This window comes from Anas acuta, chromosome 15 (genome assembly GCF_963932015.1).
Source record: "Anas acuta chromosome 15, bAnaAcu1.1, whole genome shotgun sequence".
NCBI classification, from domain to species: domain Eukaryota; kingdom Metazoa; phylum Chordata; class Aves; order Anseriformes; family Anatidae; genus Anas; species Anas acuta.
The window spans coordinates 17,618,075-17,645,609 of NC_088993.1; the positions used below are offsets into that span (position 1 = coordinate 17,618,075).

Below are 27,535 nucleotides of genomic sequence, written 5' to 3' on the forward strand. Positions count from 1 at the left end.
CAAGCCCCACGCTGGTGGAGCAGTGTGGCCCATGCTGGCCGGGAGGCTCAGCAGCAGAGCAGAGCACTGGGACTGGCTCGGCACGGCAGGAGGCATCGATGGCCAGGAAAACATGTGGCCAGCTGCAGATGGATTAGCTCCCGTGTCATGGCAATTGTTAATAATCCAACCCACCGTGCTGTTATCATGATCAATACTGCCGTCGCTGCGTTATTTCCTGCCATTCTGGTGGCCACCAGGAGCCCCATTTGTTGGGGCAGGAACGCTGCGTGCCACCTCCTGGGCAGGCGCAGGACTCCTGGTGCCTCGGGTGTCATTAAAGCCACGTTCAGGGCAATTTGTGTTGCTGTTGCTTGTCTTGAGGGCCAGTGAGCCAGGGGATGGGTCAGCAAAGGATTGTGCTTTGTTTCAGAGAGAGGATCGATTTTCCAAAGTTATCCCCTAAGTCGTGGAACAGAAGCAGGAGGTGCCCCCAGTACGAGGTCTTACTGCGGGGTGGCCACAAGGCAGGTGGTGCATGAGCAGCCGGACAGCACGGGTTTGCCTGCCTTGAGGCTGAATTTTTTCGTTTGTTTCTGAGGCACCCTAACTCCAGCTGTTGTTCTTTCTGATGCCGTTGTCCTTTTGTTTCACCCAGTGCAGCCGGCTCACCTCACCCCAGTGAGCACAAAGCGCCGCTGGTGCTGGCTGCACAACTCGTACAGCCGCTGTGCCTGGTGCTGTGCTGGGAGGTGTTCATGGCAGAGGGACAGGACGGGGACCTGGCTGCAGAGCAGCACATCCAAACCCTGCTGTGCTGCTGCCCTTGCTTGGAAATGAGACCCCACGGCTGGAGGCTGCTGTGCAGGAGGGGTTTGGGTACCGCTGCCGGAGCCCATCGGCCCCACCTGGGGCAGCAGCAAAAAACATCCCCGGCATGGGGACCACAGGCAGCCCGTGCCAGCACCAGCAGGAGCCTGCCCCTGGCACAGAACAGAGCTGGGGGTCCTGGGCTGGCAGCCCCCCTGCCCCGATGGGCACCGCTGTGCTGCTGCCCCCGTGCCGCAGGGGCTGAGCCGAGCCGCAGCCTCCCCAGCGACACCGAGGCGCTTGTTTGTGAAGGGAGGCCGGGCAGGCGGTGATTGAAGGTGTTTACTGCCACGTGTAATATCTTTCCTTCGTGCCGATGTCTTTCCCCTGAAAGAGAAAATCAATACCCAGGCTAAATCTGGAGGCTTCAATATTTTTCACAGAAGTGCAAATCAATATGGATTTCTTAACAAGTTTAATTTCGATACCTGAAAGTGCACATTCTGCCTATTTCCTGACCTTTCCAATCCTTTGGGGAGAAAGATTAAAAAGATTTGTTCAAATTCAAGAAATTGAATCAGCAATTGCCCCATTACCGTTTCCTTCCTGCCAGACCTTGATAAACAGCGTGATGGCCCATCCTAGCCACATGGCCCACGGCACCTCACCCCGTGCCATTACTGACAGCCGTGCCGTCCTGCCCTGACCCATGAGGCTCACGTCCTTACCCCAACACCCAGAGCTGCAGCCAGCACAGGAGCAGCAGCCCCGGTGGCAATGAAGGAACAAGCACCAGCCGCAAGCAGATGTCCCCACTGCCCCTTCTCACGTCACACAAACCAACCCAAGCCTACACTCGTTTTTGAACAGCTTGATTTAAGGGTGCTGCAGTGCTCTGGAGCAGCTCTGTATTTATCGTGCAGAGCCTTTGTGCAGTTTCAGATCATTGTGTGATCACTGTAAACGCTGCAAAATGAGCGCAAGCTGTGGGCTCGTCTCACCTGAGCTAAAGACTTCAGGTAACGTTGTGGTTGCCCTTGGAGTGATCCTGCTGAAAAAGACCAACTTATGTTACTAAAGCAGATGTGTCTGTGAAGGTCAGCGCCTGCTATTTCAGTGTCACCCCAGCAGTGGCTGTTGCCACAGGTTGCTCGTGGCTCATCCTGCACAGCAGGGAGCTGCACGGGGGGTGCACGGGGCCGGCCCAGGACAGCGGGGCAGTGGGACAGGGACACTGCGGCCCTTGCAGTGGTCGCTGTGGGCTTATGTTCCTGCTTGCTCAACTCAAAAACTCAAGGGAGGTTTTTAATTGCTGCATTTGTGTTGTGGTAGACAGAAGACCCAGCTACAAGCTGCCTGCTGCCGGCCGGTGGGAGTTGGCACCAACACAAACGTGGAGGGAAGATGTCACCAGCGGTGGCTGCAGCCGAGCTCTTCTTCTGACCTTTTTTTTCCAAGCCCAGCTCTGCAGGTACCTCCGATCAACGTGCAGCTTCCCCACGGCTTGCTGTAGGGGAAAGCTCCTCAACTCAGTTCCTCCAGAGCTTCATTGGACCCCTTGGTTGGTACTTCCTCATCATTGTCCTTTGCCCTCTCTTGCTGTGATTTGTTTGTGTGTTTTATTTTTTTACTGTTAGAAATAGCTCATGAAAGCCTCGGTAAGTCCAAGCAATTTATATCATGTGTTCATTATTTTCTGGATGGACAGTAATGGCTTCTGTGGTGCCATTACTATCTGTCATCTAAATCCAAATGCTGAGGTGCTTTAAAGGGCAGCCTTTCATTCCGGGGCTGCAGTAGCTGCTCCAGCATCGTTTCCTTCTGCTGCGAGAGCCTGCACACCGTAAATCTTCAGCTGGCCATGGCCACTAACCCCAGCTCTTAAAAGTTCCCCAGAAAATTTTCAATGAACAAGACTTTCACCTGCTTTTAGAGTGAAGTCTCACTGCTAATAAACTTGTCACTCTGCCATGAACATCCCTTCAGTCACTAGAGAAGAAAAACCTCCTTGACGCACCCACACTTGCATTAGAGGGGGTGTTGGGAGCAGGGGTGCTGTGGGGGGGAGGCAGGTTGCAGGGGGGGGCCTGGCTGAGCCCCCCTAATGGGTGCTATAGCCCTGGGAGCAGTGATGCAGGTAAGTGCAATTATAAATTAATTAGTGCTGGGTTTCATTGCCTGTTCCTGCCGGTGGCTGCAGCCTTGCATTGATGGTAGCCAAGGTGTTTTTTTTAAAATCAAGCATTCTTCCCTTTTCCTTGATAAACTGGTTTCTATCAGCAGTCCAAAGGAGCTTGCCAAGGCTATGAATTATTCCAGGCTTGCTCTCACCCTGCCCAGTACAGGACAAGTCTGATAGTGAACAGTGCTGGGACTGCACAAGCTGTTCTCCCTTTCAGTCTCTTCTGGGCTTTGTCAGTTTTGGGGCTGTCTGGTTCAGCCTCCTTCCATCAGTCAGCATCATCCTGTGGCATCAGCCTAAAACAATTGCAGACCGAGCTGTAGGTACAAGGCAGGGCAAGAATTTGTGGTGTTAGCCCAGGTTATCTGATTTGCAAAGTTAGTGTCTCAATTAACAGAGGGTCAAATTTAGCAGTAACTGAAGGGAACGGAGGAGCCTTGTCCTCACTCGCACATGCCTCCTCCTAGGGCCAACCGGCTGCACCTTTTTGTTCTCTTTTTGTCCATTTACAGCATTTTTTTAGCCTCTTATTAAGCAACTTTCTCTCCATCCTCTGTGGTTTCCTTAGTTACTCCGTGCCTTGCAGCACCGTCAGTGCTCAGGGCGCTGCCACAACACCGACGTCTCCTGTGCCAGGGGCTGCTCAGGTGGTGCTGGCTCTGCGGGGCCAGACGCAGGCACACGGCCACATCTGCCTTGTGGCAAAACTCTGCGAGAGATGCAGCCCTGGGAAGCGCTCACAAGCACACACAGAGGGCTGTAGGCAGCCTGCTGGGCTATTCCAGGAGCACTGCGCCAGCGCCTGCTGTGCCAGCACCGTGGCTGCTCGCTTCTAACCACAGCAGTGGCCCTGTTCTGTGACAACGGCACCGTCCCAGGGGGCTCAGGGCCTGCAGGGGTGCCAGTGCCTCCCCCCGGGGCCGTGCACCACAGCCGTGCCTGGCCCAGCCCCGCGGCACCCCGCACGGCACCGCCGGCTGTGCCTTTCTGACGGCGCGGGCTCTCCTTGGAGAACCCAAGTTTCTGCTTTCTTTAATAACCCCTAGGTCCTCTGGAAAACTGCTATGAGTAGCATTAAGAAGCAACTTGGTAAGTTTATTTTGATGAAATACAATAATTATCATGCTTAGCAGCTGTTGCTATTTAAAATAAGAAAAAACGGGGCTTGCATTGAAAATGTTTTGTAAACCATGTGCACCAACAATCTGTTCCAATGAAACCAGCCATTATGGAAACCGTATAATAGCAGGAGCTCATTATGGAAAGTTAAATTGCAAATCATATTTTGTTTCAAATGAGCTAGATGAATGCATAATTTGCCTCAAAGAAATAGTTTTGCAGTTCTCATCCTCCTGCCAAGAGCTGAAGCTCTCGGGCTGCAGCTGCTGGAGCGGCCTGATTGTCCATTTCAGACTACAGGAAGTTTTGGTTTCAAAGGAAGATTTGAAGTGAGAAGGGGAGGAACAAAAGCAAAGGAAAAAAAGGCAGAAAGCCACCACCGCTTTCAGAGCAGAGCAGTTGCAAGTGCTCAGCAAGTTTCCTGCAGGGACCCCAGCGCCTGAGGGGCTGCGCGGGTTGGATTTGAGGGCAAACAAGCCAGGGAGGGGACTCACACGGCTGGGGCCATCCTGCTGTGACCCACGGGATGGAGCCACTGTGCCTGGTACAGCGGGGTCTGGGCACTGACTTGGGGGGGGTCACTGCAGGGTGACCGAGGGGTCCTGGCCCTTCCCTCTCCAGAGCTCACAGCACCAACTTCCAGCCTGAAAATATTCTCCTTCCCTGGCAAGGGCATCATTCATGGGCATGGAAGTGGTTATTAATTATCCTTCCATCACTGGCTCTGTCCCAGTGACTCCTCGCAGTCCCCGTGCTGGTAGGAGGCGCACAATAACCGTCGTCAGAGCTCTGTATTTAGGCTCATCCATTTTCATCAATTAAAAGCAATAGTAAATATTCCAGGGAGACTCTAAAGGCTCGCCTGCTCCTCCCCGAGGCCCAGTGGCTGGGGAGCACCCGTGGTTGATTGTTCGCCCTGGGAGCACGGCACTTTGGTGGCTCTGGGGACACAGGTGCTGCGTGTCCCCAACCTGCTGGCCCCAGCTGCCCGGCCTGGCCCCCAGCACCGAGGGGCAGACAGCGGCTGGGAGCCTCCCTGGGAGCCCAGCTCGGTGTGCTGGGGACATCAGCCCCCGCCTGTTGGTGTAAACTGTGAGCGCTGTGCTTTACTGCCGGCCCTAAACGAGAGCATGTGTAGTAATGAAACCTGGCGGGGGATCCTGACGTGGCCCTATAAATCCTGCAGCTGATGGGGAGTGGAGCAGCGAGCCCGCAGCCCCTGGGAGCCCTCACCCTCCTGCAATGAGGCAGCGGCCAGGACATGGGGACGAGCTGGGGGGGTGGCCACCACCCATGGGACGGGGTTTGCCCCACACCATGCTGCCAGCATGGCCATGGGCTGCAGGACGGGGGTGTTTGCCCCCCAGCAAAGGCCAGGCTAAGGGGGGAACCCCTGGGTGCAGTGTCTGAGCAGCCAAAGTGTGACAGCAGCCTGTCCTAAAGTCACCACCTGGGCACCTCCCTCCCCGTTCCTGCCCCCTGAAGATGTGAGGGCTCTCTGAGGAGCATGGAGGTGCAGCGGGACGGGGCTAATTGGGGCAGCGCTGACTGCAGCTGCACCAGGGGCTGGGGGCAGGACCAAGGCAATTTGGCCAGGGCTGCAGGACCTGCTCCCATCCCCGGGCTGAGGCTGAACTGAGCTCGCTGCAGCCCCCGGGGTGCCCCTGTGCTGGAGGAGCGGGAGGGCTGCGGTGCCAGGTAAGCCGCTCATCCGCTCATCCCCATCATCAGCCCTGCAAGCGCTGCCGGTGTCAGGGACGTGGCTGAGCAGAGGGTGCTGGTGTAATTCACGCAGGCTTGCAGCAAATGAAAAAGCAAGAAATTGGCAGCAGGTAAATTGTTGCTATTTGAACCTATAAAATAATGGAGAAAGAGCAAGCACAATGAGCAGTTCCATCACGAGCCAGGATGAATAAGGAGCGCAGGCTCCCCGCGCCCCGGGGAAGGCAGGCAAGCTTTGCAGAGTCCCTAAATGCGCCGTATATCTTCACAGAGAATTTCAAGCCAGTTAACCTAGCAGCAAACTGGCAAAAATAATTGAGAAGGCTAACGGGTGTTCTGTAACCTTCAAGTAAATAGCAAATATTTAAAACTTCAGGCTCTCTTTTTTATTATTATTATTATTTTTTTTTAACATGGGCCCTTTTTTCTTGTGCAGCCTGGAGCTCAAAGCAGATAGGTGATTTGCTTTTGCTTCGCAGTCTTAATTAGCCTCTATTTCCCGCCCCTTGTCAGCAATATACAGCAAGCTAATTACTTCTTGCTGCTGTCAGGTGTCCTCCCTGCCTGCTACTGAGAGCAGCCCCTTCCTCCTGCCCTTTGCCTTCACGGCTTTCGCCCCGGTGACATCCCTGTTCTCAATGCCCGAGCAGCCACATGTCCAGCTCCCTGTGCCAGCCCCCTGTGGTCCCAGGGATTCGTGCAAGGTCTGGAGGCACCCAACACGTGCAATGAGGGGTGCTGAGGGTGCCCAGCACAGACTGCGTGAGCTCTAGGAACGAACCATGGCATTAACCCCACACATCTGCATCCCTCCCCCAGGTGCCCAGGGTTTGGGCTCAGAGGGGCTGGGTGCCATGGGATGCAGATCAGGGCACAGACCCCCCTGCTGCAGCCTGGGCAGCCGCTCTCTGTACGGCTCGGTGGTGTTGGGGGGCGGACAGCCTGTGCCCTGTCCCTCCGTGCTCAGCCCAGCCCAGAAACACCAAACACCAACTCCCGGCCCTGCAGGCAGAGCGGAGCTGCAGTGGCACCGAGCCCGTCCCAGAGACAATTTCATTAAACATTAAAAACAACAGCTGCTCACAGTATTAGGGAACGCTTAAAGACAGCAGAAGCACTTTGCAATTAAAATGTGTTTATCTTAGAAAAGAAATCCCGGAAACTTGTAATTAAAATGTTTATACAAAGGGCAAGATTTCAGCGCCTGCATCTTTACAAACTTCCTTTCTGGAAGCAGCAGGAGCTCAGGTTAGGCTGTCCCTGGCAGGCACCGGCCTCAGCTCTCTGCCAGGGCTGGTGATGGCACGACGGGACACCGTGTCCTGGGGCATCGGAGCAGCTCGCAGGAGGCTGGAGCATCCAGAGCAGCCCCAGTACTGCAGCCGTGGAAGCCCTCACCCATCTGTCGTGTCCCAGAAGTTGCAGTTTGGCATCGGCCGAGGCAGCTCCTCCCAAGGTCCAGGCGCTGCCAGGCACAGCCCGGATGGCCGGGACACCTCCTGGCTCTACAGATGCTGCACAGGCAGAAACAGCCCATCCCCGGCGTGATCTGGGATGTGCCCGGACTCAGACCTTCACTTCCACTGCCTAGGGCTGGAGGTTTCTCCAACAGCTCCTGCAGAGCTGGCAGGCTGCTGGAGCTGGCTCTGAGGGCAGCCAGCATGCCTCAGCAGCTCGGCGCTGGGCAGGGGGCTCGGTGCTGGGGACACCGACCTGCCCCACACATCGGGGGCTCTCCGGGCAGATTCTCACATGAACAGCAGTAAATATGGGGTGGGAGATCTCCGTGGCTCCTCTGATGAGGTACAGCACGGCCTCGGGTCCCCAGGGGAGGCAGGGCTGGGCTGAAGGCCAGCAACGTGGACTCGGCCAGTTCAAAGAGCTCCGAGTGCTGCTTTGATTTGTACAGGCTCTGCTCCTCTGCACATCCACTGCAGTGCTTCTCCCCTGTGCAGGCAATCCGTCTGGCTGCTCTTACAGGATTTTTCTCTTTTGTTGCCTTTTTTTTTTTTTTTCCAATTCTCCTTTTGCTGCCATTGGGGTTTTGCTGCTGGTTCTCCCTCCCTGCCAGGCACACAGGACTGCAGGGCTGGGGGGAGACCGAAAGGACCCGGGGCTGCAGAGCCCACCCCTGGGTGAGTTTTGGGGTGCTGGGGTTGCTGTGTGGGGCTGGCACGGACCAGGAGGCAGCACCCAGCAGCCTCCCCCTGCCCATGCAGCCACCCCTGCCCCCCTCTGTGCCTCATCCCCCACCAGGGGTCTGCGCCCCCACGTGCTGCAGTGCCACCCCGGGAGCAGAAGCGGCAGCAGAGCCACCAGCCTTGCCAGGCTTAGAAAAGGAAAATCCCATCGGGCTGATTTCCTTCCCTCTGCCCCAGCAGCAGCTTTGGTGGTGTGTTTTGGTGTGTTCCCAAGCTTTTTGTGCCACCAGTTATGGCAGGTAGGAACCTCCGTTACAGAGCAGACGATATGAAAATGTTACCTGGAGAGCTACAACTTTGTGGGCCCTTACAGCCCATGCTTTGAGGCTTGCCCCAAGGCCGGAAGGTCTGCAGTGAGCAGCCCCTGTTAAGACCTGAATTTTAAAGCCTTTTCATGTTTATTCCACAGTGATAACAGAAAATAGAAATAAAAATTAAAGCCAGAACAATGGAAGCGAGCTGGTTCTGGGCTGCTGCAGAAGCCATAAATCACTTTCAGAATGCGTCCCAGAGGCTCTCACCCCGGGGTTCAAGTGCCTTTTAACCTCTCAGATCATTGAAACCCGGCAGGAACTCTTTGTCTTGCTGTTGTGAGGTTTGTAAGCACCTGACAGTCCCAAACAAGCTGCAAACCCTAAAAGCAGGCTGCCTGGGGACACACCATCACCTTTGGAGATGGTTAAACATCCTAACAGAAGGGATGAAATGCGTTTTATAAAGCATGATCTTTTCAGGCAGCATGGAAATCACAGGTCCCAGTTCTCTTACAGACAGCAAACAGCCTTTGAACAGGGTCGGAGCTGCAGCCTGGGCACAGAAAGAGGCGTCCCAGCCACTGCTCTCAGCTGCTGAAGATGGGGAAAGACGTGGGTCGTGGCAAACCTTCGGGTGTGGGGCCAGGCCCCACAGAGGGCTGCAGGCACCCAGAGGCTGTGGAGGGCTCGGGGCAGGCAGGAGGGACCCCAAGGACGGGAGGAACCCCAAGGACAGGAGGGACCCCAAGGACAGGAGGGACCCCAAGGACAGGAGGCACCCCATCACCTGCCCCCATCACCTCCTCTTTCCCCGGAGCACGCCGGGGGCCTGGCAGCTGCACGGGGGCTGCCCCCAGCACAGGGTGAGCTGAGCCCCTCAGCCCAGGCTGGCTGCGAGGTGCCACGACGGTGCCAGCAGCACACACGGGCACCGAGCCGGCCACGGTGGGCAGGGAGCACCCGGAGCAGGCGGGGGTCTGGCTTTGCCTGCGTTGGCAGGGGCAGAAATTTTGCAAATCCCATCACGTCGTTACCTTCCTCTCTCACAGAGCATGGGATTGATTTCCCGCACTGGGTGTATTTAGGCTGTTTGTTCTGTGAGAAGGCAAATTTGGGAAGACTTACTATTGTGCCGGGCCTGATGAGAAAACCTTGTCAGAGGCGGCAGCGCTTCCTTCGGCTCGCGCCCTGCCGGCCGGTAATTGGGCATTCAGCGCAGTGCCGGCTGCGGATCTGCCCTGCACACAGCCTGCACAGCCTGCACATCCTTCACACAGCCTTCACACAGCCTGCACAGCCTTCACACAGCCTGCACAGCCTGCACACAGCCTGCACAGCCTGCACAGCCTGCACACAGCCTGCACAGCCCGGCTCGCTCTGGCTCGAGTCACGGCTTACTCCGAGGCTGCGCCTGGAGCTTGTGACAGCGCCTTCCCGGAGCACGCAGGGGGACGCGCTGGGGGATTTGGCTGGGAAGCTCGCCTTCCAAGCAATTCAAAGCTGCCGCACTGGAAGCCTGTATTGATTGTGGGCACAGCTTCTGCAGCCAGAACCATTTGCCTTTGCACGTTGTGGCAAACCTGGCAGACAAGGAGAGGCTGCACACAGCTGGCTGGGCACTCAGAGCAGCGGTGGGCAGAGCCTGACAGGCCCCTCAGTCCTTCCCCAGTGCCACAGCTGGCTCAGGCCATGCCTTTTGGGTGCTCTTATATTACAGTAGCCCCCACAGCCACCCCAGGGGTGCTCTCCTTCTGCAGGAGGGCTCCAGCAGTGAGCAGCCAAGGAGGAAGGCTCCGAGCACCCCTGCCTGCAGCCAAGCAGCCACAGTGAGGGGTCAGGGAGCGTGGGGCAGCCTGGGACACCCACGAGCAGTGTGGAGACACCCTCACATCCTGCACTGCTCCTGGGGGAGCTGCACTCCCCTCTGCAGGACATCTTGGTGCTGGGGTGCCCTCGAAGCTCACCACCTCTGTGCCTCCTGGAGCCGGCAGTGTGGCCAAGAGGGGCTCAGGGGTCGGGAAACTCGTCCGCAGCGCAGGGCCCTGAGCTGCTGGGGCAGCACCGAGGAGCCTGGGGCAGCCCTGGCTGGGGGCAGCCTCAGCGAGCCCTGTTGTTAACAGCCAGCAATGAACAGCTGTGCTCTGAGGCAGGGTTCCTCTCGGTGCTGTTTTGCAGCCTGCTCGTTTCCCGTGGTTATTCCAGCCCCCCCCGTCAGAGCTCTCACAGGGCATTGGCAAACATCGTCCGGCACGTTGCTGCCTGTGGTTCCCTGAACTCTCCTACAAAGAACAGTTTCCCAGGGAACAAGACAAGAAACAGAGCAAAGGAAAACGAGAGTCCCGCTTCGTTCCACCACCAGAATTACAGATCAGCAGTTTATTCTGTTCCTTCCCCCTCGAAGCACCGAGTCACCTGCTAATTGGCATCAGACTCAAAGCAGCGACCATTTGCTCCTCTTCTTCTTTTTCCCATCAGTTCCTAAACCACATTTGGTCCCACAGAGAGGGGAAATAATGTACGAGGAGCCCGTGCTCTTGCCTGGCAGCTAGGGTATTCCTGCAGAAACAAGCAGCCTGTTTTGCTCAAAGCAGCAGTGGCTGCTTCCTCCAGCATCGCTTTTGCAGCCCGGGCCAAGGCTCAGAGGGACGCGTGGGAGAGATCTGGGGCTGTTCCTCACATCCCAGTGCCCTGGGCCATGGGTCAGTAGCACCTGGCTCTGCTCCAGGGCTTCATGCAGGTCTGCCCTGAAGCAGAAAGCGTGAAATGGGGCATGGAGATGGGCAGAGGGAGGGCCAGGGCCAAGGATGGGGAGAGCCCTGGGGCCTCAGGTCTGCAGCCCACCCCAGGGGGAGTGCTGTGGCCCCGAGGTGAAGGCTGTGTCCTGCCCTCCCCTGGGCCCAGCACGGAGGCTCCTGGAGCTGTGTGAGGGCAAGAGGCAGCACGGGAGCCGCTCACCCCAGCAGTGCAGCACGTTCCAGCTGGCAGGGGAAGCGGGGATGTGTCTGTGAACTTGGCACGTGTCGGCGGAGACATACCCGGGAGAGCAGAGCCCCGGTGGAGAGCCTTCTCCTGCACTGCTGAAGTGCACTTGAATCCTGGAGAGCCCAGGCACTCTGTCTGGGTGCCATAGCCAGCCTTTCTCTGAGCCTCTTTGACTTTCTATAACACATTTGCATGTCTCTTGCACGTTTTTATTTCCCCACAGCCGCCAGCTCAGCACTCAGCGGTGTCTGGCTCCCTGGCTCTCCCCTGACATCGCTGTCTCAGTGGCACCGAGGGGACGGAGCACCCTGCTGAAGGCAGCCTCGGCTGTGCAGCAGGGCTGGAGCTGCGGCTGCTGCCCTCCTCCCCAGTGCCCCGGGAGGGGACCCCACAGGAGAAGCGGCCTCCTGCCCTGCTGTGGGGCTGGGTGGTGGGGACCGAGCTGGTGCAGGATCCCCCCAAACCATTCACAGGAGAGAAACGGGGTGACTGTGCCTGGATGTGCGTAGAGGTGGCTGGCCCTGCCTACACCTCACCGGTACTCAGCAGGGTGCCCAGCACCAGGTCCAGATCTGCAGGGGCAGGAGTGCCTCAGAAATAGAAGTCCTGAGTGCTGAGTGAGAGCCAAAATCTCTCCGTGACATCCACATGAGACATACGGGACCTGCTGCAGCTGCTGCTCATCGCCTGTGTCCTAACTCCGAGGTCTGATCGTTATTTTAATGAGCTGCAGCATCTCGTAAAACGCAGCACAGAGAAAATTATATTAAACAACTGTGAAAAGAAATCATTTATTTCCATAATGTCTGTGTTTTGGATGGAAGGGGAAAAAAAAAAGACTCCAGCAGTAAGACTTTTCCTGCCGAGCCACAAAGTGGCAGGTTGCTCATTAGCTTAGATCATTGCTGCTCAAAATGTAATCATCTTTAAAAATGATTAAAAATGGAAACCTCTCCAATAAAAAGCATGGATGGCAAAGCAGCAAAGGGCTTTGCACTTCCAGAGCCTTGGGGGTTTCACCGTGATCTCTGCTCAGTCCCACCTGCAGACCCCGGTCGCGTTAGGGGTAGCAGCTTGCAGCCTCAGATCCTGAGACGTGCCGGAGTCCCCAGACCTCGGCCAGATCTCTCCATCTGCTCTGTCCTGAGCTCTCCAGAAACGCAGCCCCAAGGAGGGGCAGCAGCGTGCCCCTGGCTCTATGTGGCCCCCATCCTCGCCCCCCCCTCCTGCTGCCTCCAGTGCTGTGGCTGCAGCACCCGGAGCCCCTGCAGGAAGTGAAACCACCCTCAGGACAGCTGAGAAGTGACACTGGGGCAGGCAGGGCGAGCACGATGGCTCCTTCCTGGTAACACAAAAAAAAAAAAAAAAAAAAGCCAGGATTTTTGGACAAGAACATGGCTGTGTGTCGTGGTTATGGTTAAAGCCAGGTGCTGGAGCCTTCCAGTCTGAATTCCCATGTGATCCTGTGCTGCGTCCCACACCTGCATCCTACCAAACTGGGGCTGGACGGAGATAGGAGGTCGGATGGGACCTGGGACGGCCGCGAATCCGCAGGAGCAGAGCAGAGCACGCAGCCCGGCTCCCTCCCAGGGCTCATTAGTGGAGCCCATTAAAGCTTATGCTACACGGCCAATGCATGAACCAAGAAGGGAAATGAGCATGAAATCTGATTGCAAGGTTCGTCAGAGTTGATGGACCTGGGCAGCCGGAACAGCTGTACCTCGAAGGAAGCTGGGACGTGTTGTCAGGCTCTTCCAAGCATTGTTAAACAATCATCTATAGGCAATGATTATTCATGAGCACAATGAAGATTATCATTTAGAATCCTTAACAATTCAGCACAGCTCCTGTTTGATGTGGCGAGGCTCTAGCAGTGCATTTGCATTAGGGAAAGTATTACTACTTTTGATGGAGGAGAAGGATTACAGGAGAAATCTGCATAAATTTATTGGTAAATGTCATTTAGCATATGTCCAAATGTAATTTATCACTGTTTTGTAGTGCAGACTGTCTGACTCACACAGGGCTTTATTTTTTTTTCAATAAATAACCCCTGGGACAGAATTACCTCACTGGGAGGAAGGGGATGTTAAATCACCAGCGCTGCAGGTGACCAGCGGCTGCCCGGCCGAGGGGACAGAGTGCCCTTGGTGCCGGGGGCTCTCCTCCTGCCCCAGCCTTGGCGCTGGCAGCCCCCCAAGGCCGCTGCCCCTGGGGACACGGGCACACTGCGGGTTCCCCAGGGCCATCACCCAGGCCTGGCAGCGAGCTGCAGCCCCGTGTCCTCCCCCAAACTGCTGCCTCCGCCTTGGCCCCGGGGTCCTGGCAGCCCCGGTCCGTCCCCTCGGGAAGGGTTTCCTGGCAAATCCAACAGTTTCCATTCCCATGGGCCCTTTCAAGACTTCTGTTTGGGTTAATTTCGCAGCTGTTTGGGCTCATCCTGTCCTCGATTAACTCTCCAGAGGCATGTTCTTATCCACAGAGGCTTTTCCAGCTGCCTTGGCTCTGATGTTCGGTTTCCCCTGATCTGCTTGGTATTCCCCGTGGGACACGAGGTGGTTTGACACACTGGCTGTGACGGGGTGAGAGCTTTCTGAGGAGTGGGAGCAGCTCCTGGGGCAAGCTTTTTGGTCCCACAAAGCATGCTTTCTGTAAGTGCACCAAGGGGCACACAATGCCTGGAGGCAGGAGGGCCCCTGCACCGTCAGCAGACCCAGCCCGTGGCTGCGCACAGCGGGACCTTGCAGCCCCTTCCCTGAGGAAGTCAAGCCCGAGAACCACAAATTTCCACCAGCTTGGAGCTGCAGCCCGGGAAGGCTGAGGGGTGACGCTGACCCCGTGCTGGGGCAGGCGACATCCCACACTGTCGGATGTCCTCAGCAATCACCGTGTCTGACCTCCCCCACCCCGCTTCCACACCTCTCCCAAGCAGGCAAAGACAGGCTCCATCACGACTGCCTGATACGCCTTATCGTCTTGTTAGCAGTTAATATTAGCACGGTAGAAATCGCTAATATGTGATATACAATAATTAGAATTCAATTTAATTGCTGAGTAGCTCTTAAACCGCGCAGACAAACGTGGCTCCCCCTCTCTGGATGAGGGAGCAGTGCATGGGGACGAGGCCATCCCGGGAGCTGGGTGAGGCCAACGCAGCCCAGCTGAGCCCAGGGCAGGGCAGGATCTGGCCTCCCTCCAGCCTCCTGGGGCCGGCAGCGCACCACAGCTGGGCTGCATTTGGCTCTGGGTTCTCTGATGTGCCTTGCTGCAGGAGCACACGGCCTCTCCTCCTCTGGGTCTTGGATGAGGTCGGAGGGAAATGCCTCTCCCAGAAACAGCAGAGAGCTTCACGTGTGGCTGCAGGTACCCCCCAGGTGAAAAAGGAAACAGAGGAAACAGAGGGCTTTGCAGGGGCTGCCCCACCTGCACTGGTGCTGGGTGCAAGCCAGGGGCTGTTCCGTGGGCATGCAGGTGGCTGAGGGCACGCGGCTGGCAGAGCAGTGGGGTTTTGCTGTCCCTGGGGTGGGAGCGTGGCCTGGGAAGGGCTGGCTCTGCAGAAGGCTTTGGGGTCATGGCAGGTGATCAGTGACACCAGCATGGTGCTACAGCTAATGGGATTCCGGAGTACCGGTACCTGGGAAATGCCTGAGCAGTATCCACAGAGAGGATGTTATCTCCGTGCAGCACCGCTGGGACCAGCGCAGCGTCCTGTCCCGTGCTGGTGTCCGTGCTCCCAGCGAGATGTTAAGAAGCTGGAGAGTTCTGGCAGGAGCTACAAGAGCTCCTCAAGGTCTGAAAAGCTGGCATGGAGTGAGAGATTAAAGAGATCAGCCTATGCCTCTTGTCACAGAGGAGGTTAAAAGCTCACTTGACTGTGGTCTCCAAGTACCTCTGTGTGGAGATCTGTGAGAATGGAGGCAGAAAGGTGTTTATCTGAGACTGACTTAAGCTGGAAGTAAAGCACACATGTTAACAAAGGATGAAATTAATCTGGGGACAATTGACCCAAGGATGCCCAGCAGGCCTTGAAATCGAGGTTATGAATAACACTTGATTTTGGACTGCTGGTGCTGAGGGCAGTGCAGCAATCGCAAGCCATGCTCGAGGGTCAGCATGGTCCCGGGGCCAGGCAGAGGCAGGCCCTGCGGATGGCTGCTTGTCCACGGGGCTGTTGTCACCTTATCAGCGAGGGCAGGAGCCCAGGGCCTGCTGAGAGCCCTGCCCCGGGCTCCACGAGGCAATGTGCAGCGACCCAGCAGTGAGCCCAGGACGGCTCCTGCCAGGAGTTCGCCTTGCACAGTATTTCTTCCTTTTTCTGAAGTGTAAGCACTGAGGCAAAAGTACCTGCGTAGCAGGGGCTGGATGCGGACTTTATCGCCAAGGGATTAAGGGCTGCTGGTGACTCAGAACTGAGATGACTCAAAGCAAGGCAGCATCCGAGGGATAAAGCCAGCCACCACGGCCCCCATCGTCAGCCGATTCCACAGACTCAGCACCGTCTCCTGAGTGATTAGCGCAACTGCACGGGGAGTTCGCAGAGCAGCAGTGCTGCGATTTGGCACTCCGTCTCCTGAAAGTCGGTGTCTGTGTCCTGTGATAGCAGCCGCACAGCCAGCCAGGCCTGGTCAGGGCTGGAAAGGAGGGCTCTGGAGGCCGTAAAGAAGGTGCCTTTGATCCCCGTAATTAACTTTGATGTAAAATGTATTGTGAAACTAAGAATTAGGAGGAAAGCTGGGGTTGCTTTGATGTGTGTGTGGGGATGCGGCCAAGTTTATCCGAGTTCAGGCACACCATGTGCCAACAGGAGGCCCTGGGCTCCCTGTGTCCAGGAGAAGACCCAGCCTCTGCAGAGGCCATCCAGGCTGGCACAGTGCCACCAAGGTGTCCGAGTCTGTCCCCACCACGGGTCCCTTGTAACCAAGCAGGGAGAGCCCACGAGCTCCTGCAGCCAGGGCAGCACGAGAAGCTGAGAAGTCCTTGACTTAGTGTAAGCACTGCTCTGCAACAACGGAAACGTCAGCGTGTTATCAGCATCGTTCTCATCCTAAATCCAAAACACGGCATCATACTAGCCGCTGTGAAGGAAATCAAAACTCTATCCAACCCAAAACCAGGACATCCCTGAAGCAGGTGTGGATTTCCCCCGCCAGTGGCAGATGCGGGTGCTGGAGCTGTGAGGCCGGCTGAGCGCAGTGCAGTGGGCAGGCAGGGTCCTGCTGTCCTCTGCCCTCTTCCAAAATCCCACAGGGATGAAATGTTCCTTCAATGAGAAGGAAATCCTCCCAGGTTCCAAGTGAGCAAAAGCACAGATTTTAGGTGTCCCAGGCTGAGGAGGAACCCCCTGAAGCTGCCTGGTTGTGTGGTTACAGCTACACTTCTGTCAGCAGCTCCGCAGTCACAGGCTTTCCTGCCTACTAGTGCACTTCAAGGCTTAATTAATGTTTGAGAAGCAATTTACAGATGAAAATTGCAGGCATGAAACAATCCCAAAAGACAGGTTGGTCAGGAAGAGGTCTGACCCATAACGATGCTTTGCTAAATGTTTTCTGGTGGCACTGACTCATTAGAAAACAAATTTCTGTTGCAGGATTTCTTGAGCGGGGACAGAGCCCTGGCAAACCCAGCTGGATGGAGCTGCTGCTGCCCGGCTCCTGTGTGCCTCTGCAACAGGACAAAAGCAACACAAAATTTTCTTCTCCATTGCCTGAGTTGCCAGGTTTCCACAGAGGCATTGCACTTTTGGTCACAGGCAACTTTGCGAAAGAACTGTAGGGACAAGCAATTCCAAAACCTCTGAGCATTTCTGGTGATTTAGACCACTGTGAGAACAGCACTAAGCCGGTGGGGGGAGTTAAATCCCTCATTAATCTCAGAAAATGTATGTGACATTGCCAAATAAACTGTAGGTGGTCCTGTGAAATCAAACTGTTCCTCCGTGTCTTAGGCTCCCTAGGTCCCTTTCTTTTGACTGTTCATTATTTCTCCTTCCTTTCACTTCGCAAACTGCAGCACAGTCCCTCACAGATACCTGTAATATTTATTAGCACTTAAAACAACAAATAACACCTCACTTGGGCCCCTGGGCCCATTCTTCCCGGCCGGTGCCACCCCAGCAGCCGTACATCAGCAGAGCAGTGGAAGCACGGCAACGTGCGATGCTGGACGGATGGCTGGGGGTGCAGCCCTGACCATGGGGAATGAGCTAGACAGACCCTAATCTTTCAGGAATCGTCCCAGAACTGTAATGGATTTTTTCATGAAAAAGTAGCTGGACAGTTTACAGGAGAGCATGCAGACACTAGCGGGTAAGAAGGCTCCCAGGAACTTCAACAAAGCCAACTTCCACCCCTGGGTTTTGAATAGGGATGAGCAAATAATGCCCAAGCTGGGAAAACCACAGGGCAGCCACGGGATGCTGGAACTCTGGGCAGTAAAATGAACTTGCGGTATTTCTCCAGTTCTCAGGCACAGGTAAAAATGTCACAGCCCAGCTTCTCCTTAACTATTCCAGCAGAAGGGTCAGTGATTCAGTTAGGGATGGTGGCAGGGCACAAAATAAAAGAATTCTGCTTCTTCATCCCATAGTTATTCTGTATTGTTCTGAGAATAATTGGAGGATTCACAGCTCCCCAGCTGGACTATCAATCCAGCACATTTCACATGCATTCATCAGGCAGTGCCCAAATCACCATTTTTCAGTCTTGAACTCAGAACAATGGAACGGGATATTTATTAAAAACAAGAGGATGTGTTCTGATTAGCTTTGGTCTGTTTCTGACAAAGCTCCTTCTATTTACGGTGGCCAAGATAAGGAAAAGTCCGTATTTCTTTCTCAGCTGATACTATTGTTTTAGGAAAGAAAGCTGGAGGGGTGGAGAGCCAAGGACTGCTGACACCAGGTGTGCACCTCCCCACCTTGGGATTCTCCATCTGGCCTTGCAAAGGCATTCTCATCTTGGGAAGCTTTCGGAATCATGAAAACAGAAAACTGAAAGTTTCAGTGACAATTCCTGGAAAATATCCCAGGGATTAAAAAATGCCCATTGGGAACCCCGGGCTCTTTTCTAACCCAGAATTGTGCCCAAGTGAAGTGCAGGTGGGTGATCAGAGCTCTGCAGCACTCAGAGCAAGCGGGGTTTAGTCCCTTTGCAAGCAGATTATCATTATCATTCCTCCTGTTTTCATTGGCAGAATGTGGCTCAACACTAACAGCCCCTTGCCTTAAATTTGACAAAATCCCCTCCTTTTTTCTCTCCTCAGAAAACAGTTTTATAAAGCCCTATACAAAGACAGGGAGCTCCAACTCTGTCAGCTTTCACGCTTAGCAGCCGGAAAGGTGTGCTGCACAGACAGCTGCGGACTGCCGCCGCATAAGGAATATCCTGCCTGCACAAGGCTGGCTTCGATCCAGGATCATCAGAGTTTTAAGCTTGTGGCTAAGAGGGAAAATCAATAGAATTGTACAGAAATCAGATCCCACAGGTGCAATACGGAACTGGAACCGGCAAAGGGTCGATGCGGCTCAAGTGAGGACCTCCCCGCAGAAAACCGCAGTGCCATTTCCACCTGTGAGCTTTGGTTTCAGGAGGAAATAGCAAGAAAACCTTCTGGAGACTTTGAAGTATCCTCGGAGCTGGAGGAATATGATCAAGATCACCCGTGGTTCATCCACTGCTGTGTGTTTTAATGCAGAGGGTTATACTAAATGATGCCAGTTTTCTCATTACCCTTATAGTCTGTGAGTGTTTGAGTGAAGAGCGCAACTGTGGATGTGTCACACTCAGGAAACGTGCTGGTTTCTGGCACTGACCATGAGTGGTTTGTGGATATGAAGGTTAAGTTGGGAGCGTGGTGAATGTGGTGTGCTGCCACCTGTAATGTGGTTCCTGGCTGGGTACAGATGTGGCCGTGCTGGTTCAACACCTGCTTTCTCCCTTTGGTCAACAAGGTGGAAGTGCAGACACCTGCATGATGCTGCTCTTGGATGGCCTTCATTTACCACCCCATGGGTTCCAAGTTTTGATCACTGTGCTCAAAATGTATTAAGTTACCAATGGTAACAAGTTGGGGTGATGTAGTTGTGAGTCACGGTTTGGTGTGTGTGGTGTACGCACACGAGCTGTACACAGAGCAGCTGAACAGAAGGGAGCAGGAGAAGAAAAGAACCAGAGGTTGGTTTGTTGCTTTTTGCTCATGCTTTTTTTTCTCCTTCTTTTTTTTTTTTTTCTTTTCTTAGTGTACCGATGGTATTGTCATCCTTAATTAAAGCTTAGCTTTAACCAGTGCCTGCTCACAGCATGTTACCTCAGAAGCTGCACTGATGACACCGAGCTGTGGAACTGTGACATTACAGAGCCATGTGGATATTCCAGCAAAACTGGCCGAGTGGGCCGACAGCTCTGCAGGTCTTGGTTTGGGCTCTCAGATTGTTGGAGAGCCCCAAATGCTCGTGGCAATGCAAGCTCCACTCTTCTTGTGTAGAGCTCACAGCTAAAGTTAAAATAAAAATAAAATAAGAAAATTTAAAAAATAAATAAATAAAAAAGGAGGGGGAGTCTTTGCTCCCAGCAAAACAAACTGAAGAATGAAATGCAAACACAGACCATCCCACTATGCCACCCTGCTTATTTACATGTCTTTTTCCAGCAGACTTACTACTGTGGCTCTGAAGTTATTAGAAATAGTTTGCCCTTTCTAGTTTCAATTTTTTTCACTTGTTTGCTTTTTATACAGCAGGTACTTCCCAGACATTCGGGAGCAGCGTTGTCACGGGCAGCACTCAGTCTGAACGCTCGGGTGTCTCAGAAGGAAGCAGCACAGACAGCTCAGCAAAAGTGTGCTCGGTGCAGCACGGCAGAAATGTGCAGAGAAATAAGCTGCTTCCAGATCAATAAAGGAGTAAATGAGAGGAAGCTTCCTACACAGCTCCTAATAATCTGTAATGGAAAAACTATGAGACTACATTGTAACCCAAATACCTTCTTTATTGCTCTTTTTAAAGATAATCTGTGAGTCTGACCTACAACAGTGACAGCAAACCTTGGGTAACTTATGCTTTAGGTTGTTTTGCAGAATGTGGAGGACAATTCACTGCTGAACATATCTGAAAGCAAAAGGGTTAAAAGTCGCAGAAGTAACTTAGAGCTACAAAAATAGTGGTGATGCCAGCAGGTGTACAGAGCACACCAAGCCACAACGCTGCTCTCGTATTTGCCTAGACTTTCAGAACCTAAGCCAGCTCTCTCTGAAAGCCACGCAAGTGTTTTCTCGTCTTCCTGTGAGGTTACTTGTGTACTTTTTAAAGTTATAAATGAATAATTCTTCATCTGCTGCAACAACAAACCAATATGACACGGACATTTCTGCTGAGTGTGGTTAAACATCATTTAATAGGCATGTCAGGTCTGGTACTTATGTGGAAGCTAGCTTAAAAAAAAAAACAGTAGTAAGGATGTGCTGACATTCCTTTGTGGAATTATTAAAACCTCAAACAATCGAGTGGAGACAATTTGCTTTATGCACAGCCTGTGCAGGCTGCAGACCCCACGTACTTCACAGCCCAGTCCCCTCACACACACAGCTCCTTTTTCCCTGGGGTGCACAAACCCCCAGGTGTAATCTGTAGGGTTTAGACACCAGAGGTTTCCTAGCGTAGCAATTTAATGAGAAATGCTTGTTTGTTTGTTTGTTTGTTTGCCTTTCCCAAGCCTGTTGGGCTTCGCTGTTTTTACTTAGAAATGTGCCTGCTTTTAGGTTGGTTTGTTTCAGAGGGCACTGCACCGCCTGATACTCTAAAGTATCGGGTTTAAAGTACCAGGTATAAAGTTTGTCTGCAGGGACTGGGCTCTAGAGCACCAGGAACAACCCCTTGTGCAGTGAAGTTTAGAGCTGGAAGTTTGTTCAGTGATAAATGTGTTGGCTCCTGAGCAGCGCAGAACTATGGACAAACGGGGGGATAATAAAAATAATAAAAACGTTAATAAAAACACGGCACCCACGGGAAGGGGATGAACAGCAGCTGTGCGGTTTGGTTCCATTTATTAGGAGGGAAAGGAAAAGGGCGGGCGGGGGGCGTGAGGGACACGGCGCTGTGGGGGCACACGGCAGGTGACACCGTGAGGCGGCTCCGTGAAGTGACATGGGGGGTGACAACGGGGGGTGGCTCCGTGGGACGGCTCCGTGAGGCGCCGCCATTGCCGCCCCCCCCCCCTTGGCCGCCAACGGCCGCTCCGCTGGGGGGCGCGCGCAGCCCCTCGAGGAGGGCGTGGCGGCGGCGCCCACGTGACGCGGGCCGCGCGGCCGCTTTGTCATCCTGCGCTGAGTCACGTGGGGTGGGCGCGGCGTGCCGTTGCGCACGCGCAGTGCGGCGCCCGCGGCGGCCCGTGCGGTTGGCGGCCGGGAAACCCCTCGGAGGAGCGCCGAGGTGGGGGCGCCGCAGCCGCCATAGCGACCGGGCCGGGCCGGGCCGGGGGGCGCCGCCGCCGCCGCGCGGGGCCGGGAGCGGAGCGCAGCGGGGCCGGGGCCGAGCCGAGCGGCGGGGAGCAGCCGGGGGGGCGCCGAGGCCGCCGCGGCCCAGCTCGATCGCGAGGGCCGGAGTCGTCGCGGGGCGGGGGCGGGGGCCGGGGCCTGGCGGCGCCGCCGCCGCCATGGAGCGCTGAGGCCTCCGCCCGCCCAGCCCGGCCCAGGCCGCGCGGCCTGCCCATGGCGGAGCGGCGCGGGCCCTGAGCGCCGCCCGAGCCCAGCCGCCTCCGGCCGCCGCCGGCCCGCGCTGCCCGGCGCCGCGCAGCCCTGCCCCGCCTGGCCGCGGGGCCGCACCCGGCGTCGAGGCCGTGCCGCCGCCGCCGTCCCGCAGCGGGCGCCGCCCGGCCCCAGCCATGTCGTGCGTGCACTACAAGTTCTCGTCCAAGCTCAACTATGACACGGTCACCTTCGACGGCCTCCACATCTCCCTGTGCGACCTCAAGCGCCAGATCATGGCCCGCGAGAAGCTGAAGGCGGCCGACTGCGACCTGCAGATCACCAACGCCCAGACCAAAGAAGGTGCGTGGGGCGCCGGGGCTCGGCCGGCTCCTGGCGGTGGGGGGCGAGCGGAGCGCGGCGGGGCCCAGCCCGGCAGCCGCGGTCTGGCTGGAGGCCGCTGCCCTGACAGCTCCGTGAGGAGCGAGGCGCGGGGGGGGTGCGTGGTTGGTGGGCCCGCCTGGCGCCCATACAAGTTTTGGGGTCGTGGGGTCCTTCCCACTCTTCTAGCTCAAACAGTAAGGGAACGCGGGAGGGCAGCTGCTCGTGGCAAACTTGGCAGATTTATTTGAAGTTTGATGGAGAAAACTGAAAGTGATAAAAATAGGGCAGATGGGTAATGTGTTTGAAGAAAAAAAGTGGGTTTGGTGACTTCTATATACTCCACTGTACTGGAAAATTGGCGTTGTGGCTGTTGTGGGAACGGCTCACTCCCAATGTCTTCTGTTAAGAGGGTGTCTGTGACCATCAGCTTCACAGACCTTTAAAACCATTTCACCCACAAGCGTGCTCTGTATGTAAACTATGCCTTGGAATTTCCTGTTAACGCAACCTGTTTTTTCACCAAAGACACTCATTCAAGTGCTATTGAGCGTGGTGTCATCATTTGCTTGTAACTCCTTTTTTCCTGGTTCCACGTGCTGACTGTGTTAGGACACTGGTGAAGGGTGATGGCTCTAATATGGTGCTCAATCGTCAGTGATGAGAGAGCTTTTGTACTGCCTGGCATGATACTTCAGCTTGCAGTGGTGATCTGCCATCTTTATAAGTTTGGATACGATTAAAGACTTTGGGATGTTGCTTCTCAGAAATAAAAAGAATTCTGAAGTGTTTTCATTTCTCAAATGGTAAACTTTTTTTTTCTGTTTGTCTTGCGCTTCTGTGACACTTTTATAGCAATCTTTTCTTAAAAATGTGTATTAGTTTTTTTCCTTTTGCTGTTTCACAGAGTAAAATTCAAGTTAGGTAATATGTAGGTACACTGCAGTAACTGTAACTTCACCCCTAGCCTTTAAAATGATTGCACTTAAAGCTCACTGATTGTTTACAAATATTAAAAATATTTATTTTCAGGAGGATGTCTGTAAAGGGACTTAACAGCACAGTGTTCAGGGGCTGTTGATGAATTTTGTTGTATTGCATAACGCGTAGGTGGATAAGTTTCAGAAGTCCTGATTTTATTTTTTTATAGTAGCGTTGAATAAAATTGTCAGACCCTTTTGAAAAGTGTTTAATTTGTTTTAAGGGCTTTGCTACAGGAGGGTCTGGAAACTTTGTCTGCAGTTGCTAATGTATAGTAAGTTTCACAAACACTAGGGGCTGATTGGCCAGCTGTCTGGAGTTGTATCGGTTGGGTCTGCAGAAACAGCCTTAAAACCAGAGTGTTGGATGGTAACATTGTGATGGAGCCCAATTACTACCCGGGGGGCAGGGGGGAGGCCTATTAATAAAGGTTTTCTTTCTTCTTTTTCAATAGAATCCTCTGTAATAGCAAGTGAGGAGCAGAAAACAAAGTTATAGAAGGAAAAAAAAATACGACTAATTTATGCTCATAAATGTGTTATTCAATAAAGTGTTGCTAATATTCTTAATATCAGTTCTACAAAGTATGTTGCCTTGTTCTCATGCCTGCCAGAATCTGGGGAAGAAAAAGTATCTGCCTCAGTAGGTTACAATGTTAAGTGCAATATTGCCTAAAGATGGAGTTAAAGCATATCTCTTAAAGAGCATCACGCATTTAAAGGCAGTAAGATCCTAAGATGCATTGCTCTTAGACTGTTTTTTTTTTTTTTTTTTTTTTTTAAACAAATTCTAAACTTGGTGTATTAGCAGCATAGATACTTACTGAAGTTCTTGTAAGGGTGATTTCCACTTTAAAAAAAAAAAAAAGGAAGTTGGAAATTTCATTTCTTACTACTTGGATGGAGGTATTTAAACACATTGTTCAAAGATAAAGTTAAAAAATAAACTAAATAGGACTTCTGCCTAAATGACATGTCTGGAATTCTTACATACGTCTGTAAAGCACTAGTTTCTTATGACTTCTGTCTGTGTAGGAGTTCTGACATGTTAAAATGATATTGGAAGGAACAAAGTGAAACTTACAAATGGTCTGCTGCTTCAGGTGTTTGGGAATCTCTGACCTTCCAAACTGCGGTAACTGTTACTTCTTATAATGGAATTCTAGTAATGGAGGGAATGCTATTGTAAGCTGAAAGTAAATAGGAACTTAAATATCAATGGAAAAAATATGACCTGATGAACTCTTTCAGAGGCTGGGAAGGCAAAAAGATGGTAGGAACCCATTTTAAAAAAAAAAAAAGCCTGTTCTCAAGAATGAGTATTTAAACGTGACTCCTCTTCGTTTGATGTCAGTTTGATCACCATCTTTCACAATAGATATTCTCACAACATCCGCATTTTTTGTGGAAAAACTGCAAGCTTTAGAACTCCTGTTTCTTGAATAGTCTTTTTCTGCCCTAAAGCATTCTGACTCAAAAACACTTGGAGAAGGTATAAGGAAAGCATTCTTATCTGGCAGAATACATTTTAAAAATGAATGACTCTGAACTGCTTGTGGTGAGATGAATAGTTTTAGGGAAGAATAGTGTTTTTAAAAGACTCTCTTGAACTGGGGACTTGCATGAGTTCATTGTTGCAGCCTGCACTTGACTGCTTTAGTAATGCCCAATGTGATGTCTTAAAACTCATGCTAACTCCAAAATCACTTGATCTCGCTGCTGGTGTGCCTGCTGAAAGGTCAACAGTATGCAAACTTAGCACTTCAGATAAGACACTTAAGCAACTTTTAAACCTCGTCCTTACCTCCTTTAAACCTTGTACAAGTTTATATTGCAGTGCTAATATCAGGGATTGCTTTGGTTACACCTCAGTGCAATTAATTCTTGGGCTGCCACGCAGTGTTATTATGCAGAGTCTTCAGAAAAGATGTGGAGTTCCTGGTTTCCCTGGTGAAGCTGAGTGTAGGTTGTGTATCTACTCAAAAACTGCCGTGGAGCTTAGACGCAGTGCCAGTCTGGGAGTCAGCTGCTTGAACTCTGCCACCAGCAGGTTTGGGATCCATCCTTCTTGGGAGTGTGGAGGCAGCTAGAATATTGTCCCTTTGCCAAGCACTTAAGGCAGGCTCAGTTGGGTCGATCTTCACCTTGTCTCCAGCATTGCTTCCACTTCCACCAGGCACAGGCTGAAGTGACACAATGACATTAAGGCTTCAGACACTCAGTGTGGTCAGATTGACGGCTGAAAGTTTGTTAGATTTTGTCAGCTCATCCTTTCAAGACCATAATGACCCAAGCGAAAGATCTGTGAGCCATTTGGGCTACTGACCTAGCTGATTTAAGAAATGATGGTGTGCCAGTGGTAGCTGAGATTGGGGATACCTATTTTGGTGGAAGCTAAACACCTAGAAATAGTAGTCCACCCCATTAGTAAGGGTGTGTTGAGGCAGGGCTTTCAGTGCCAGCTGCAGAGCTCGTTTTGCTTGCTGTAAAGTGTGCAAATGAATGTTGATAAGAACAGAGTTAAAAATGAGATGAGGGAACATATCTGAAGTGCTAGGGAGAAAAGGCATTCTTGGGAGTTGCACTGTTTTCTGGTAGAGACAATCTTGAATGTTGGTGGTCATCATCTTTCACTCTTCAAATCCTTCCACCAATGGTAAATTGTCTCATTACTAAGTAAAGCTGAGATGCCTAACAAAGGTGGTTTTGCCTACAGGGTCGCTTTCTGATGATGTTTTTGAAGAGCATCTGTACTTTATCCAGGTGAAAATACTTCTCTACGTAGTGCTCAAAAGATGCTTTTTGCAGTCCTGTCAGGCTCAACATGGTGATCAAAACAGGCCATAAAATCCAGAATGAACTTTTTAGAGTAGCTTGTTCGTAGTATACATATGATGCAAATTCTGGAAGTCTGATGGCTTTAATTTTATACTATTTTTGCAGGAAGTTTGCAGACATGCAGGTTTTGAATTGAGATCTATACATAGGTATGAGGCAGCAAATCAGTTACTTTATTTAAGCTTGTTTGCCTCTATTCCTTGAAATGTTTCTTTCCCTGTCTATTTCAAGTAGACTATCTTCTTACAAGAGATACAGCAATTTTTACACTGTTGCACCTCTTCTGCTTAATGTAACATCCATTTTTGCCTTTGTTTTTGCAAGCTTTCTGTACTAATCGAATCCATGTTTTTAATCACAGGTCAGGCTGATGAAAGCCCCGTAGCCAGTTGCTGGCTGGCACCATCAGTAGAACAAGTTTTGTGCCGTCAGGGAATAGGCATCAACAGAACGGTCACCTCCTACTTTGCTGAACACTTCTGCTTGAGCTCTGCTTGGACAAGTGTGAAAAGTGGCCTTGTTGAGCATGATCTCACCGCTCCTTTTGCAGATGTCCGGTCACGTGGAGGGGCAGGGACTGCAGAGTGACACTATTTTGCAGATCCTGGGGGTTGCCAAGCCCATGGGGAGCAAGCTTCTGCTGGGAGATGCCAGTTTAGTCTTAGAGCTGTTAGACTAAGCTGGCGTCTGTTAAATTCAAATTAGGCAAACAAGTTTCCAGAGACTTCAAGAATACCTCTTCAGCTTTAGCCCTCATCTGACTTTAAAAGACATCAAGTTTTTACTTTGCATTGTTTTATTTCACTTTTATTAGAATTTCATCACCAAAATGCATTCAAATAGTTAAGGCAAAGGACAAATAAATGTAGTAAAGCCTGGAACAGGGTCCTCTCACAGAAGTAACTCGGCTATTCGCTCTCCTGTATATAATCACTCTTCCACAAATTCTCTGTCACAAGCAAATTGGACAGTATTAATTGCTAAATACCAATAAGTGTCCTATACAAATAAAGTCTTTCCTTCACGAGGAATTATTGCTCTTCTGTTGATCAGTTTAAATATGTAATAAAAGCACAGGTTAACATTTAAAGGAAATTCGTTCTTACATCATTTTGTTCCCGTGTGGATGGAGCTTTCTTCAATGCACACAACAAAGCAAGGAAATTTATGTATGCACACGAGGACAGCTTACTCAGAAGGCAAATGTTAATGCATCTCTTCTAAGGGTCAATAGATTTTCACAAAATGCTAAAAGAGGACTTCTTCATCTATACCATAGACACTACAGATACGCTTGTTTGAATTGGCCTGTCTGCAGGCTTGTTTAATTTGTGAATAAATCCCTTGGCTATAGGGGACAATAGTTTACAGACCCAGCAGACTGATAGTGGGAACAGAAACAAAGCGTAT

The 27,535-nt window shown here is 52.5% G+C and overlaps 1 protein-coding gene and 1 long non-coding RNA gene across 7 annotated transcripts in view; both read left to right on the forward strand.

Annotated features, from left to right (window-relative positions):
- The first annotated feature begins 14,780 nt into the window (after positions 1-14,780).
- On the forward strand, positions 14,781-17,105 carry LOC137864910 (uncharacterized). The gene is made up of 2 exons (XR_011101686.1): positions 14,781-15,913; positions 16,837-17,105. It is a non-coding gene; the product is annotated as an uncharacterized lncRNA (long non-coding RNA).
- Positions 17,106-21,615: 4,510 nt separating this feature from the next.
- The window catches only part of RBBP6 (RB binding protein 6, ubiquitin ligase), a 31,776-nt gene continuing 25,856 nt past the window's right edge, over positions 21,616-27,535 (forward strand). For 5 of the 6 annotated variants that reach the window (XM_068699824.1, XM_068699829.1, XM_068699825.1 and 2 more), the window contains exon 1: positions 21,616-22,289. In XM_068699824.1, the coding sequence (XP_068555925.1) occupies positions 22,124-22,289 (166 nt within the window). In that variant the 5' untranslated portion in view covers positions 21,616-22,123. The remainder of the gene's footprint in view (positions 22,290-27,535) is intronic. The other variant, XM_068699830.1, reaches the window with a different exon arrangement.